Source organism: Cavia porcellus, unplaced genomic scaffold (assembly GCF_034190915.1).
Source record: "Cavia porcellus strain 051 isolate PalLab524CR breed Dunkin Hartley unplaced genomic scaffold, mCavPor4.1 scaffold_3, whole genome shotgun sequence".
Classification (NCBI taxonomy): domain Eukaryota; kingdom Metazoa; phylum Chordata; class Mammalia; order Rodentia; family Caviidae; genus Cavia; species Cavia porcellus.
In genome coordinates, this window is record NW_026947486.1 from 20058945 (window position 1) to 20074790 (window position 15846).

The 15846-nt window shown below is 47.4% G+C and overlaps 1 protein-coding gene across 1 annotated transcript; it reads left to right on the forward strand.

Annotated features, from left to right (window-relative positions):
- The first annotated feature begins 9128 nt into the window (after window positions 1-9128).
- Was (WASP actin nucleation promoting factor) lies at window positions 9129-15504 on the forward strand. The gene is made up of 12 exons (XM_063245802.1): window positions 9129-9330; window positions 9646-9786; window positions 10355-10441; window positions 10539-10641; window positions 10739-10786; window positions 10877-10930; window positions 11562-11736; window positions 12454-12496; window positions 12674-12827; window positions 12963-13372; window positions 13603-13717; window positions 15218-15504. The coding sequence occupies exons 1-12, from the start codon at window positions 9205-9207 to the stop codon at window positions 15271-15273; spliced, it is 1512 nt and encodes a 503-aa protein (XP_063101872.1). The 5' UTR covers window positions 9129-9204; the 3' UTR covers window positions 15274-15504.
- Window positions 15505-15846: the final 342 nt, after the last annotated feature.

The window sequence follows — 15846 nt, forward strand, 5'->3', positions numbered from 1 at the left end:
CAAAAGCACAAACACAATTTAGCCAAGACCTTTCTTGGTCACTTTTGGGTTTTTCTTTTTTTTCCGTTTTGCTTTTGTTTTGAGATAGGGTCTTATTTTATAGTCCAAGTGTCCTCAAACTCATGTTGCTCTTTCTGCCTCAGCCTCCCAACTCCTGCTATTATAAGCCTGTGCCACCATACCCACTTTATAACAAGGATCCTTTTTTCTTCATTGTCCAGTAACATGTTCCCCATTACTTCCCTAGATCTCATTAGAATGGCCTTAGACTTTGCCATCCAACTTTTCTGCCAAGAAATCTGTTCATGATGACTTAGGTATTTCCAAGGAAGGCAGAAGCTTTCTCTGTAGCACTCTCCTTTTCTCTTTGAGTCTTCACCAGAGTCACCTTCAGAGACCCACTCACAGGCACACAGGCCTTTTCTGCATTACATACCAGGACTCTTCCAGCCTCTACCCACTCACTACCCAGTTCCAAAGCAGCATCCGTGCTATTACGTATTTATTAGAGCAACACCACTTCTTTTGATCCCAGTTTGTCTTAGGCACGTTGGGCTGGTATAGCCCAGTCCCCCAGACTGGTGGCTTCTAAACCACAGAAACTTACTCCTTGAGGTACTGGAGATTGGAAGTGCAGGGTCAGGGTGCAGCTCAGTGAGGTTCTACTGAGACCCCTTGCAGGCTGATGAGTCCTTCGTCTTCACATGGTCAAAACAGGTGCAGGAGTCTGAGGGGTTCCTTTTTTGGTACAGTGGATCAAACCTATGAATGCATGCTTGAAAGGCAGGCGCTTATGCGGCTGAGCTAAACCCCCAGGCCTGGGGAGGGGTTCTTTTATAGCATCACTCATCCCACTCATGGGAGCCCCACCTTCATCACCTGTCACCTCCTGAAGGGGCATGTCCTATACTGTCACTTTGGAGACAGGGTTCCAACACATGAATTTTAGGGAGATATATTTAGCCCATCACAGTCCTTTATCTTCTGCAAATAAAACTGCTTCCCTTAACCACAGAGCAATACTGAAAGCTCATCCTCACCTCTTCCATGCACGCTACTCTACCTCTGCTCTTCCTGGAAGTCATTACTTGATAGATTTGGCCCCCTTTCATGGACCTCATGCCACATGTCTTTCCCTTTTCTTTTTTTCAAGGCATGTTTCCACCATATTTAATACCTTTTCCTGATTGTTTCTGTTATATCCAGTAAGGTTCTTTGTTGCTTCAGCCTTGGTTTTTTGAGCCAGGGTCTCCCTATGTAGTTTAGGCTGGCCTTGAATTCATTATGTAGCCTAGGCTGACCTCGAACTTGTGGTGATCTTCCTGCGTCAGCCTCCAGATTGCTGAGATTACAGGTGTGTGCCACTATGCCCAGCCAAGGGCATAGTGGCACACACCTTTTTTTTTTTCCAGTATCTGGAATCAAACTCAGGACCTTGCTTGCCAGGCAGGCACTTATGCCGCTGAGCTATGTACACAGCCCAAGGGGCAGCTTTTAACTGCTGTAAATGTTTAATCTATTTTGTCAGAGTTAATATAACCTTAATCTATTGCATCTAAACATCACAGGATGCTGGCTCTGAGACTTATGGTATGGGGAGAACCAAACACTCACTGCCTGTCCCATCCAAAAAATCCAAATACAAAGTAACACTTTGAGAAACTAGAGAATAAATGAATTTAAGAATGGCTGGGCACAGGCAGAAAAACTTTGCTAGATTTGTTACAGAAGTCTCAATGGAAGCGCCAGGCCCTGTGAGAGGTGTCACTTACTTCCAACAGTGGCACTCACACTCCTTTACACATGAGCAGTCCTACCCTCTAGGGCGGATTCTTAACACGTCATCTGAAACCCCCAGGGCCCACTTCCGGAAAGCCCAGACGAGAAACTGGCCCTCAGGCGCATGCTCCGAAGCGATAACCAATGAGAATTGGGTATGCAGGATGGGGGAGGACTATGTGATTCCCAGAGCGGTGCAATTCCCGAGCATAACAGAGATCTCAGTTCAGTCATTGACCAGTCAGGGCTACTACGGTCGGTCCGCCCTAGAGCCAATTACTTGCTCCAGTGTGTTGAGAGCGGGTTCAAAATTGAGGAATAGAGGGATGGGGGAGGGGAGCAAGGATAGTAAGGCCAAAGTGAAAGAGGCTGAGGGCACTCTGGAGAGCGATGAGAGGACACAGTCTTGGGCAGAACGGATCGGTCCGCAAGCCAGCAAGAGGCATCCCCTCACTGTACTCCGCACTCCTTCCCCACAGGCAACGTGGCGCGGGCAAAAAGGCCGCCCCGCCCCGCTGGTCTGGCCTAGGCGCGGGCCAGTGCGCACACTCCCACCCCACCTCCGCCGGGGAGGTCCTGCCAGGTGCGGCAAGTCTCCGCGAAGGGTGGGGGTCGCGAGGCTTGGGCATGCGCGTCCCGGGGTGGAGCCGAATGCTTTTCCTCCTTTCTGTTTCTAATGCGTGAATAAACATATCGTAAAACTAAGCCTGCATTTATAGAACATTTGTTTTCTGCCTTTAAAAATGTATCATAGTGGGCCGGGGACTTAGCTCAGTGGCGAAAGCGCCTGCTAGACAAGTGTGAAGTCTTGAGTTCGATCCCTAGTACCGTAGTGCGGGGTGTGGTGGTGTGCGCCTTTGGAGGCTGCAGCTGAAGGATCACTGGGAGTTGGAGGTCGGCCTACTCTACATAGTTATAGTTTAAGACCATCCTGAAGTATACAGTGAGACTCCGTCTCAAAAAATCGAAACTACATACATACATACATAAAATGTGTCATAGCATGTGCTCCTCACATCACGAGTCGTTTTTGAAATGGTTAAAAAACATGAATTTAGCAAAGAGTGATGAAGCACGCCTGTAATCCCAGAACTCCGGAGGCTGCAGCAGAAGGATCGCTGGCAAGTTTGAGGCCAGTTTGAACCACATAGGAAGACCCTGTCTCAAAAAAAAAAAAAGAAAAGAAAAGTAAATTTACGTAAGTAATGCATATAAAGTATAGAAAGAACTAAAGAACAAGAAATAAAGCCAACAAGAAGATAAAAATTACAATCTTAGCCAGGCTTGGTGTCACACACCTGGGTTTAAATTCAAATCCAGCCTGGATATTTCAACAACCTATGGAGACCCTGTCTTAAATTTTAAAATTTTAGGGCTGGGGATTTAGCTCAGCTGCATAAGCGTTCCCCTAGCAAGCATGAGGTTGTGAGTTCAATCCCTGGTACCAAAAAGAAAAAAAAATTTTTTTTTTTAAATTTTATTAAAAACGGCTGGGAATGTAGCTCAGCACAAAGGCCTTGAGTTCCATCTCCAGTACAAAAAAAGTAAAATAAAATAAAAATCACAACCTCAAACAGCCAGTGTTAATTTCTATTGGCTGTTTATTTTTGCAGTGGATACTGTTGAGTGAACCCAGGTCAGTCACACTGAGCTACATTTCCATCTCTCATTTTTTATCGTAAGACAGACTTTCAATAGGTCGATAAATTACCCAGGCTGGACTTAAATATGCAGTCTTCCTGCCTCAGCCTCCCAGGGTGCTGGATTTACAGGTGTGCACTGCCACTCTGGGTTCTTTTTAAATACTATTTTATTTTCCCTTGTTATTAGTACCTATTAACTTTACAATTTTTTCTTGTTTCATTTCATATTGGTCTCACTCTGTAGTTTAGGCTGGCCTTGAACTCATAGCAGTCTTCCTGCCTCAATCTTCCAAATACTGGGATTAAAGGTGTATGCCAGCACCCCTGGCCAATTTGAACATTTCGACTAAGTCCCCCTCCCCTGCCCTCTTCCTTAGGAGGCTCAGTCTGGATCGCAAACACTCCTGTGGGCACAAGCACTGAGGCCGGGCTACCCCAGAAACTACAGAAAGTGGGGACACTGAAAATAGGTGGTGAGACCTGTGAGCCCAGAGGAGGAAGGTATCAAGGGGTTTGGGAGGAGAAGGCTGCTGGGATGAAGTGATGATCCTGTAGCTCTTTTATCTGATGCCGAAGAGAACAGGACAGAGGAGGGTTGAGTTCCTGCCTGGCTCAGGTAGGGGGTGGAGATTCCTGTGAGGCAGATATTGGTTGTCACCATGATGACAGTGCTTTGGGACTAAATTGACAAGGGCCTGATGTTGCAGGACTGCCCCACACCACTACCACTTGAACATTTAATGTCATTTACTAAAAGGAAATATTGAACCTAGGTGTGATGGTGCACACCTATAATCCCAACACTCTGGGAGGCTGAAGCAGGAGGATCCCAAATTCCTGCCCAGCCTGGTCAATTTAGCAATTTATCAAGACCCTTTTTCAAAAATGTGTTTATTTCTTTATTAAGAGACAGGGTCTTGGGCCAGGGATATAGCTTAGCAGCACAGGGACTGCCTGGCAAGCACAAGGTCCTGAGTTTGATTCCTGGTACCAAAAAATAGAGACAGGGTCTCACTCTGTAGCCCAGATTAGCCTCAAATTTGCAGTGATCCTCCTGCCTCAATCTCCAAAATGCTGGAATTTGGGATTACAGGTATGTGTCGTACATCTGTCCCTCCCCTTTTGAGGCAAGGTCTGATTTAGTCCAGGCTGGCCTTCATCTCACTATGTAGTACAGGGTGACCTGGATCTTGAAATCCTTCTGCCTCAGCCTTCTGAGTGCTAGAGCATGTACAACCATACACAGCAGGAAATCTAACTTTTAAGTGTTAATTTTATTTTTTGCCAATCATATTTTATTGGTACATTTTAAAATTATATTTTATTGATACATTTTAGATATACACAATGATTATATTCATCATAGAGAATTTATACTTGTACATAATACAAATTGATTCTTTTTTCCCATTCCCCTACCCTCCCTTCAACCCCTCCTCCCCACCCCATTTACAAAAACTTTGTTTCCATTTTTCCCTTCTTTACTCATCTCTCTCTCTCTCTTTCTCTCTCTCTCTCATTTATTCATTTTTTAATACAAGGTATTTCTATGCAGTTCAGGCTAGCCTTGAGTTCACTTTGTAACCCAGGTTGGTCTCACACAAGGATCCTCATGCCTCAGCCTCCTGAGTGCTGGGATTACAGGCATTCACCACCACACCTGGCTCCTTTTTTAAATGGTAATTTTTATTTTATTTTATTTTTGTCTTTTTGAGACAGGGTCTCACTATCCAGTTCAAACTGGCCTTGAACTCACTTTGTAGCTCAGGTCGGCCTCACACTCACAGTGATCCTCCTGCTTCAGACTCCTGAGTGAAGTGCTTATTTTATTTTATTTTATTTTATTTATTATTGTTATTTTGGGGGGTACCGGGAATCGAACTCAGGACCTTGTGCACTTATGCCAATGAGCTATATCCCTGGAACTTAAGTGCTATTTTTAAAAAGACAACTTGCAAGTGTAGCAAAGTTGTCATCCCCTGATGCAGAGTTAAAGGGGACAGAGCTGGAGGCAGAGAAAGGTGGAAGAAGATGGAAAACAAAAGACACAGAAGAGTCAGAACAATTTTATCTTGGCCCCTGTGTGACACCTAACAGTTTGGTAACCATTTCTCATAGACGTGGCCTTTGCTGCACCATTTCCAAGTGGTGGCACCTGGGGTAAGTTACCTCAGCTTCTCTGGGCTTCAACCTCCCCACCAGCAAAGTAGGAAAAGATTTGTGCTCACTGCATGGGATCACCCTTGCATGTTAAATGAGCTAAGAAACAGAAGGCACTTGGAAACATCTGAGAAAACAATCAAATTAGACATATTGGCCAGGCATGGTGACATGCATAATCCTAGCACTTTGAGAGGCTGAGACAAAAAGATGACAAATTCAAGCCCACCCTGGATAATTTAGTGATTTAAAAATACCCTGTCTCAAGATTAAAGAAACAGGGCTGGGGATTTAGCTCAGCAGCGTAAGTGCCTGCCTTGCAAGCACATGATCGTGAGTTCGATCCCTGGTACCAGTAAAAAAAAAAAAAAAGAAGAAGAAGATTAAATAAACAATAAATAAAAAGAATTGGGCTAGAAATGCTGCGCACACCTGTGTTCCCAGCATTTGGAAGCCAAGGCAGGAGGATCACTACAAGTTTAAAGGCAGCCTGGGCTATCAGTCTGAACTATATAAGAAGACACTATCTCAAAATAATTTAAAATAAAGGGAGGATGTACTGGGGTTGTGTGGCAGCACAGAAGCCCTGGGTTTTAATCCCCAGTACCACTCCCCTTCTTCTTCCTCCTCCTCCTGATAATAATAATATGTAATAAAAAGGTCTAGTTAGCTGGGTGTGTTTGCTGACACCCATAGTTCCAGCTACTTGGGAAGCTGAGGCAAAAGGATTGCAAGAGCAAGGCTAGTGTCAGAGATTTAGCAAGACCTTGTCTCAGAATTGAAAAAGAGCTAGGGGTGTGTCTCTGTGGTAAAGCACTTGCCTGGCATGTGCAAGGCTTCATGAGTTCCTTCCACACATTGCTGCATGTCTGGTTTGCTCCAGGTATTTTGCAGGGAGACTGCTTAGTGAGCAGTGTTGAAATGAGCAAATGCAATGGCTTTGTAAAAATGTGTATCTACATTTTTTTGGTCTCTTTGAGACAGGGTCTCCCTATGCAGTTCAGGCTGGCCTTGAGCTCACTTTGTAGCCCAGGCTGGTCTCGAACTCACAACGATCCTCCTGCCTCAGCCTCCCGAGTGCTAGAATTACAGGTGTGAGCTACCACGCCTGGTTTGTATCTATATTTTATATTTGTTTATTTAGTTTTGTGATGCTGAAGATGGAATCCAGAGCTTCACACATGCAAGCCAAGTGCTTTACTTCTGAGTGGCACCTGCGGCCCACAGTCTTTTTGGGAAGGAGGGCAGAGCCTGACTAAATTGCCCAAACTCACCTCAAACTTACCATCCTCCTGCCTCAGCCTCCTGAGTAGTTGGGATTTCAGGCATATGCTACCACACCTGGCTACAAGGTGTTTTTGTTTTGCTTTGTTTTGTTGCTGTTTTGGTTTTTTTCAGACAAGGTCTCCCTGTGTAGTTGTCTGGCCTTGAACTCACAATGTAGCACAGACTGGCCTCAGACTCTTGGTGATCCACCTGCTTCAGCTTCCCAAGTGCTGGGCTTACAGGTTTGTACCACCATGGCTCCACAGTGGTTTTTAAGGCCATGTAGGAGCTGGCCCTCATCAATAGTTGGAAAGTGAGTTGATAAGTGTCCCTGGCCTGGGGGTATGAAATAGCTTGCTAAATTTCAGGCACCCTAAGCTGAGATGAGGATGAGGCGGGAGAAAGTTGCAGCTGCCACAGGGCATGGGACATGGAGCTTGGGCACAGGAGAGGCTTTGAATCAGCGGGCATGGCCTCTGAGGGGCTTGCCCTGGAGGCACACTGGTCTGTTCAGGACGTCAACCATGTCAGTCACATATCAGTCACACTCCAGACCTGTTCAGCACCCAGACTGACTGCTCTCCTGGACTTGAGAGCCTCCTGTCTCCAAATGGCCTACCTGTGTGTGGCAACCAACACTGCAGCATCACTCCAACAGCAATAGCCGCAGGTGGCCCCGGATCTGCTGGTGGGAAACCCCTTCACAGCATGAGACACTGCATAGCACTGACAAAAACCAATTACTGCTACAGGCAAATAGGAATCAAAATAGGACAGAAGGTGTAGAAGAGATGGACAAAAATGTGTGCTCTGCACTCCATCTCTCTTGGGCTTGCAATCAGGTGCTCTGCAGCTGGCATGGTGGCACACGCCTGTAATCCTAGCACCAAGAAGCTCAGGCAGGGAGATTGTTGCAGTCTTGGCTACAAAATGAGCTCAAGGCTAACCTAAACTGAATAGTGAGACCCTGTCTCAAAAAAACCCACTAAAATAAGACACATAATAGTGTATAATCTATAAAGCCAATGACGGTGAACATTTTAGAGCATTCAGTGATACAAACAGGCTACTGGGCACCCATGCCATTGGTGTGCCATCACTGCTATAGGATCTTAGAAGGTGTTCGAAGGTCTAAAGTCTTTTTAGGACAAAGGGGTTAGAACAGTGGCTGACACATGCATTGAGTGCTACATGAATGTTAAGATAAAAGTAGAGGCACTGAAAGTATAGCTCTGTGGTATACCACATGCCAAGCATGCACAACACCCTGGGTTCAAGTCCCAGTACCACAAAAGAGAAAGGAATATAGTAGAATGCCAAGTTTGAGCTCAGCCTGAGCAATGTAGCAACTTATCAAGATCTTGTCTCAAAATGTAAAAATTAAAAGTAACGGTTAGGGATAGGATATAGTTCAGTAAGAAGGCCTCAGATTCATTCCCACTACAACAAAACAAATGAACAAACTGATAAATAAATGGCTGGGGATGTAGCTCTTTGTGAAAGCTCTGGGTTCAATCTTTGATATAAGAGAGAGAGAGAGAGCGAGAGAGAGAGAGAGAGAGAGAGAGAGAGATTGAGGAATTAATTTGGGAGCTATAGGGAGGCAAAGATATGGAGCTGTAAGTCTTGTGCTTAAACTGTAAACTGTTGCAATGTCAGGGGTTCAGAGTAGGGACGGTCTCCGTAATTTTATTTATTTATTTTTATTTATTTATTTATTCATTTAACTTATTTGTTTTTTTGAGACAGGGTCTCACCATGTAGTACAGGCTGGACTTCAAACTACTATGTGGTCCAGGCCGGCCTTAAACTTAGTGATCTTGCTGCCTCAGCCTTCTGAGTGCTGAGATTATAGGCCTATGACATCACACCTGCCTGGGGCTCTGTAATTAAAATGAAAAGCTGCTACAGCAACCCTTCCTGACTTGGTCTTGGTCCTGTGCCCCCCCCTTGCCCCAGGCTACCTGGGTCCTTAGGGCAGGAAGCAGACCAAGGGCCCTTTGACTGCTCCCTGTGGCACCAGCTCTGCAGAAGTGCCCAAGATGGCTCAGCTCTCTCACTGCCAGCAGGAGGCAGGCCTGAGGCAGCAGAAGAATATGGGCCCAAGGAGTCAGAAAGAGGTGGGAAGCCAAAGCTAGTCAAGAAGGGATTAGCCAGTCAAGTGGAGGAGAGCCTCAACCTGAAGGAGGAGGGCTTGAGCCTGTCCCAGGGAGGCGGAGGCCAAGCCCACTGCAGGCCCCGAGGACTTGTTTCCCTTGTGGCTTTTTGCACTTCCTGTTCCCTTGCTCACTGCGGAAGTTCCTCTTCTTTACCCTGCACCCGGAGCCTAGGCAGAGAGGACAAGGACTGAAGAACCATGAGTGGGGGCCCTGTGGGAGGCAGGCCTGGGTCCCGAGCAGGAGCGGCTCAGAACATTCCTTCCAGCCTCCTGCAGGACCATGAGAACCAGCGCCTCTTTGAGATGCTCGGCCGGAAATGCTTGGTGAGCTGGGGCTTGATCTCCAGGCTCCTTCCCTTTTCTCCTTGTCCTCTCAGCCCCTCCTCTTCCCCATCCCTCCCCCCTCCTCCTCTTTCTTCCCATCCTTTCCTACTCCTTTCCCTCTCCTTCATCCCATCTTCTAGGACCCACTTACCACTGGTCCGCCATACCAGGAAGATCTCTGCATCTCTGGCCTTCCCTTTTGCTACAACTCTACCTCCAGGCCTATGATTGCCATGGGCAAGAAAGGCCTAGGCCTGGCTTCTCATCCCTCAGGCTACCCCTGAGCAGACTCCACTGACCCTACTCTCCCCGCAGACACTGGCCACTGCAGTTGTTCAGCTGTACCTGGCGCTGCCCCCTGGAGCCCAGCACTGGACCATGGAACACTGTGGGGCCGTGTGCTTTGTGAAGGACAACCCACAAAAGTCCTACTTCATCCGTCTTTATGGCCTTCAGGTAACCCTGTGGCCCACTGTGCACACAAGGCTGTTCTCTGTGCTGCCCCCATGCAAATCTGTGTCCATAACCCTGACCCTTCAGACAGATAGTAAACCCCTAAGCCCCAGAACCAAAGAGCCATCCAGATCCAAACTCTGCCTTGCCTTTCTAGGTCTGAGGCAACCCGCCCCAGGTTTCCATGGCAAGATCTCTATATACCCAAACAGTAATATACTCCTAAGTCTAATGTGTTTCACAAACAAAAAAAGAAAATAAAGAGTACTGTAATTGTGCCTCAACTTCAAATCCGTTCTGAACACAGCATTTTAAATGTATCTGGGACCAGAATTCTAAATTCTGAAATTTGAACCCCCAGGTAACCACATCTAGGGTCCTGAACCCCCAAGCTAAGCCTCTCCATCCATACCCCAACCCTAGACATCTGACACCTAGACCACCAACTATTTGATGCTGAGTTGAAAATTTCCAGATCAGACCCTGGGACCCAAAACCTGGCCATCACACCCCAGAACCTGGTCATAGACCCCAGTGTGCCTCAGTGTCAGTGTATCCCCATCCTCCCCAGGCTGGCCGGCTCCTCTGGGAACAGGAGCTGTATTCACAGCTGGTCTACTTGGCTCCCACGAGCTTCTTCCATACCTTCGCGGGAGATGTAAGTGGCCTAGGGTCTTTGGGCCTTCACTGGGGTGTGAGGAGGAGAGAGGAAAGGTAGGGGGCCTGGGAGACTGCTGACCCCAGGGCATGTGCAGGACTGCCAGGTGGGGCTGAACTTTGCTGACGAGGGCGAGGCCCAGGCCTTCCAGGCCCTGGTGCAGGAGAAGATACAAAAAAGGAATCAGAGGCAAAGTGGAGGTGAGGAGGCTTTGGGGGAGGATAATGGTTGGGACAGTGAGTGTATGGATGGGGAACTAGAGAAGCCCTTCTTATGGCTCTGAATCTACCTGTCTAGTCACAGATAGACGCCAGCTACCACCACCACCACCACCAGGCAATGAAGGTGAGTCCTTTAATGCAGATGGGGCAGTAAGGGCCTGGCCCAGGAAACTGGCAGGGTTATGAGAACTCCTGACCCATTCCATCTTCCCAGAGAGAAGAGGAGGGCTCCCACCTCTGCCCTCACATCCAAGCGGGGACCAAGGGGGTGAGTGGTGATTCTTTCCTGTGTCTCTTGATGGATGGATTGGTGAAGGGAGGGTGGTTGGATGGGTAGTTGGCTGAGTACATGACTGGGTGAAGGGTTGGGTGGATGGATGGGTATGCAGACATATTGATGGATGGGTGAGTGAATAGACTGGTGGAAGATGGATAGTTACATGGAAGGATGAACTGATGGGAAATTGAAAGTATGAATAGATGCACAGATCTATAGGTAGGTTATAGGTAGATAGGTGAATACATATGTGGATAAACACATGGATGGATCATTCAGTAAACGAATGGACAATGATATATGACAATATTCTAGTCAGTGAAATGATTAAATGAATGACTGAATTAGTGAATAAATCATTTAACAAACTAATCAGTCAACAAGTCAGGGAACAAATGAGTAAATACTGTAGTGATTAGCATGAGTGAATTAATAAATGAATAAATCCATGAATGCATGCATCGTCTTTGACATCTGCCCATATCTCCACAGACCCTTAGATTCCTCCCTCCTTGCATAGCAATTAAACAAACTCCTCCAATTGCCTTCACAGTTCTTGTTCTTGTGCTTTGGCCAGTAGGGATGGGGGGTGAGCAGCCCATTTGTCCTGTATTCTCCACAGGCCCATCAGCTGGCTCCGTGTCCTTGGGGCTACTCACAGTGGACATCCACAACCCTGACATCACAAGTTCACGATATCGTGGGCTCCCAGCACCCAGTCCTAGCCCAGCTGATAAGAAACGCTCAGGGAAGAAGAAGATCAGCAAGGCGGACATTGGTGCACCCAAGGATTTCAAGTGAGAACCCTTCCCCTGTGAGCCCCTCAGGCTAGCAGAGGATACAAAAAGGTGCACGGTCAGGCATGGTGGCACATATCTGTAATCCCAGGACTTGGGAGGCTGATGCAGGAGGATCACTGCAAGTTTGAAGCCTGCCTGGGCTACAAAGTGAGCTCAAGGCCAGTCTGAACTACATAGTGAAACCATGTCTCAAAAAAAAAAAAACCCACCAAAAAAAAGGTGGACAATCTCGTGCCAAGAGGGAGGCCAGATTGGTGGGTGGGCAACTGGACAGGTGAATGGGTGAGTTAGTGAGTGAATGGGTTGAAGTATGGGGTTGAATGCGTTAGGAAAATGAGTGGATGGATTGAAAGGTGGGCACATGGGTAGATAGATGGGCAGATGGACTATGTGAAATCAGGTTGGTGGACAAATGGGTAAACATATGTGTGTGAGTAGCTGCCTGGAGGGATGGATTTATAGGCAGATCAGTGGTTTATGAATGGATAAGTAAACAAAAATTGGGTGGTGGATGATGGCAAGAGGGACAGATGACCACATTGGGGCCACAAATTTTGGGCCCTTTCTAGTCCTGTAACTGTGCCTCCACTCATTATCTCTTTTGGACTCATTCCCTCACTTAGTTCCTGAGTCCCCCTGGGCAGGAGCGGGCAGGGGGGCTTCCTTAGGAAGGGAAGATAGTGGGTTTCACTGGAGTTTCTTCCCCTCCTCCAGACATGTCAGTCACGTGGGCTGGGACCCCCAGAATGGATTTGACGTAAGTAGTCCCAAAGGCCCCTGCACGCGGTTCACCTCCGTGCAGCCCTTCCAGATTCCTACTCAAGACTCCATCCCCAGACCCTGCCTTTCTCACTTCCCTCAGCCGGGGTGGGATGGACCCATTAATAATCCCTGCCCTCCCATTGTGCCTTCATGCTACACCCCTTCCTGGCAGGTGAACAATCTAGACCCAGATCTTCGGAGCCTCTTCTCCAGGGCGGGAATCAGCGAGGCCCAGCTCACAGATGCAGAGACTTCCAAACTCATCTATGACTTCATAGAGGACCAGGGCGGACTGGAGGCAGTGCGGCAAGAGATGAGGCGGCAGGGTGAGTCCGATTCTCCTTCAGCAGCTCTGATATCCATACCTTTTAGATACACTGAAGTCTCTCCATGTGTCTAGAAAGCCCTACGCTGCACAGTAGAAAAGGACAGGACCAACAGTTGTGTGTTTTCTCCTGCAGAGCCACTTCCACCACCCCCACCGCCATGCCGAGGAGGGAACCAGCCCACCCGGCCCCCTGTTGTGGGGGGTAACAAGGGTCGTTCTGGTCCACTGCCCCCTGTACCTTTGGGGGCTGCCCCACCGCCACCGACTCCCCGGGGACCGCCTCCCCCAGGCCGAGGTGGCCCTCCACCACCACCCCCTCCTGCCACTGGACGTTCTGGCCAACCTCCCCCACCACTCTCTGGAGCTGGGGGGCCACCCGTGCCACCTCCACCGCCAGCACCACCACTGCCACCAACCAGCACCGGGGGCGGGCCAGTTCCTCCCCCACCCCCTCCCACTCTAGGGTCTGGGGGAGGCCTGGCCCCTGGTGGGGGTCGGGGGGCACTTTTGGATCAAATCCGGCAGGGAATTCAGCTGAACAAGGTGAGAACCAGGAGGATGGAAAACTTGGGGTCTGTGACTCAGGGATGTTCTGTGCAAATCAGGATATTGCGGGGGCTGAGGCCAAGACTGACAGGGGTGTCATGCTTTGGGGGTTCCGTGATAGGGTTGGGAGATTTGTGGGGACCCTTGCCAGAGATTGGAGTGTGTGGAAGACGAAATGCTCTTCTGGTAAGCCTGACCCCTTTGCACCCAACCCTGCTGACTTGCAGACGCTCGGAGCCATGGAGAGTGCAGCTGTACAGCCCCCACCACAGAGCTCAGATGGTCTGGTGGGCGCGCTCATGCACGTGATGCAGAAGAGAAGCCGTGTCATCCACTCCTCAGGTGAGTCTGTCCTGCTGAGACCTGCACTGGACCCCTCTGACAGCCCTGTTTGAAAAGGGCCAGATCCACTAGCAACTGCATACTTGCCTGGCACTCCCTTTTTTAGTGTTAACATTATTGTTTGACAATAATGTAATTTGGCTTGATAATAATAACATTAAAGCCAGGCATGGTGGCTCATCCCTGTAATCCCAGCACTTGGGAGGCTGAGGCAGGAGGATCCTTGCAAGTTCGAGATCAGCCTGGGCTACAAAGTGAGACCAAGGCCGGCCTGAATTGCATAGCGAGACCCTGTCTCAAAAAGACAAAAAAATAACGTTAATGCCAAGGTATGTCCACAATATTAACATTAGTCCCACATGTTTAGTATTATTAACATTAGCCCACTGTGTCATGATATTTATTTATTTATTTATTTTATTTTATTGGTACTAAGGATGGAACTCACAACCTTGCGCATGCCATGTAGGCACTTGTGCCTCTGAGCTAAGTCCCTGGCCCTGTCATCATATTTATAAAGAACCCTATCTTGTTTTGTTTTTGTTTGTTTCTCTCTTTTTTTTTTTTTGAGATGAGGGCTTGCTCTATAATTGAGGCTAGCCTTGCACTCACTATGTAGCTCCGGCTGGCCTTGAACTCATGGAAATTTTCCTGCTTCAACCTCCCAAGGGTTAGGATTATAGGCATGCACCAATGCATCACCATGCCCAACTAAAGAACCTTATCTTCATAATAATATTAACTTTTTTTTGGTACTGGAGATTGAGCCCATGTCCTTTGTACTGAGCTATATCCTCAGCCCTTCTGTACATTTTTTCTTTGAGACAGGGTCTTAATATGTCATTCAGTTGCCCAGGTTGGGTTCAAATTTATAATGCTCCTGCCACAGCCTCTCAGAGTTCTGGGATTACAGGTTTATGCAACCACATCTACCTAATGTTAATTTTAACTCTGTGTGTCAACACATTTAATTTAACAAATTGTTATTTGATAGTAATATTATAACTCAGTCTTTTTATAATAATGTTAATGTTAATCTTCTAATGTACCAATAATATCATCCTCAACTCATTATATGATTTAATATTGATCTCAACCTATTATGTTACAATAATACACTTCAACTTTGACAGTAATATTGCCATTAATCTTATGGACACAGTGTGTCCATAGATTAATATGAATCCATTACATGACAATATTATTAACAAATCTCATTTTCTTGTTTTGAGACAAGGTCTCATTATGTAGTTCAGGCTGGCCTTGAACTCACTATGTAGTCCAGGCTGGACTCAACCTGATCCTCCTGAATCAGCCTCTCGAGTGCTGGGATTAGAGGTGTGCACCACCAAGCCTGGCCAGTTCCCAACTGTGATCCCTATTTTGCCCCCACTTCTCCCTTTAATGGGAGATTTCAGCCTCCGAGGCTATGGGTCCTCATCCCCAAGAACCCCTCCCTCTTCCATCCATTCTGAGTCACCTCCGTGTCTTTCTTTCCAGACGAAGGAGAGGACCAGGCTGGAGATGATGATGAAGATGACGAATGGGACGACTGAGCTACACCTGGGCCCCTCCCCTCAGGCCAGTGGCTCTCACTGTGCCTGCTCCGCTCCTACCCCTGCCTCAGGCTGAAGTCCACTGCAGCTTCCAGGCCCCACCTCCAGTGCTGTCACTTGCAACTGTGCCCCATACTCAACCCTAGCATTCCTGGGGGCCCTTTTTAAACAACATTTCCTAGTTCTCTTCATGCAAGGATTTTAAGACAAAAATAAAATAATTGTCCTTTAGTCTGTTAAGTCTGGATTTGCTTACATTGCAAGTGTGGAAATTTGGGGTCATTTACCCCTAAAGTCCCTTTTATGCATTTATCCCATTTTATTTAGTCATACATGTATATGTTCACTCACTCATTCATTTATTCTTTTACATTCTAAGTCATTTAGCTTTTCTTTTCTTTTCTTTTGTCTTTCTGAAGGGGTCATGCTATGTTGCGTAAGATGGCTTGAACTTCCCAGCTCAAGCATTCCACAAATATTTCTGCAAACCAGGTACTATCTCAGGGGGTAGGGTGAAATGGGCATTCTGGGGGAAGAGACCAGACAAGGCACAAGAAATCAAAGATAGTGAGC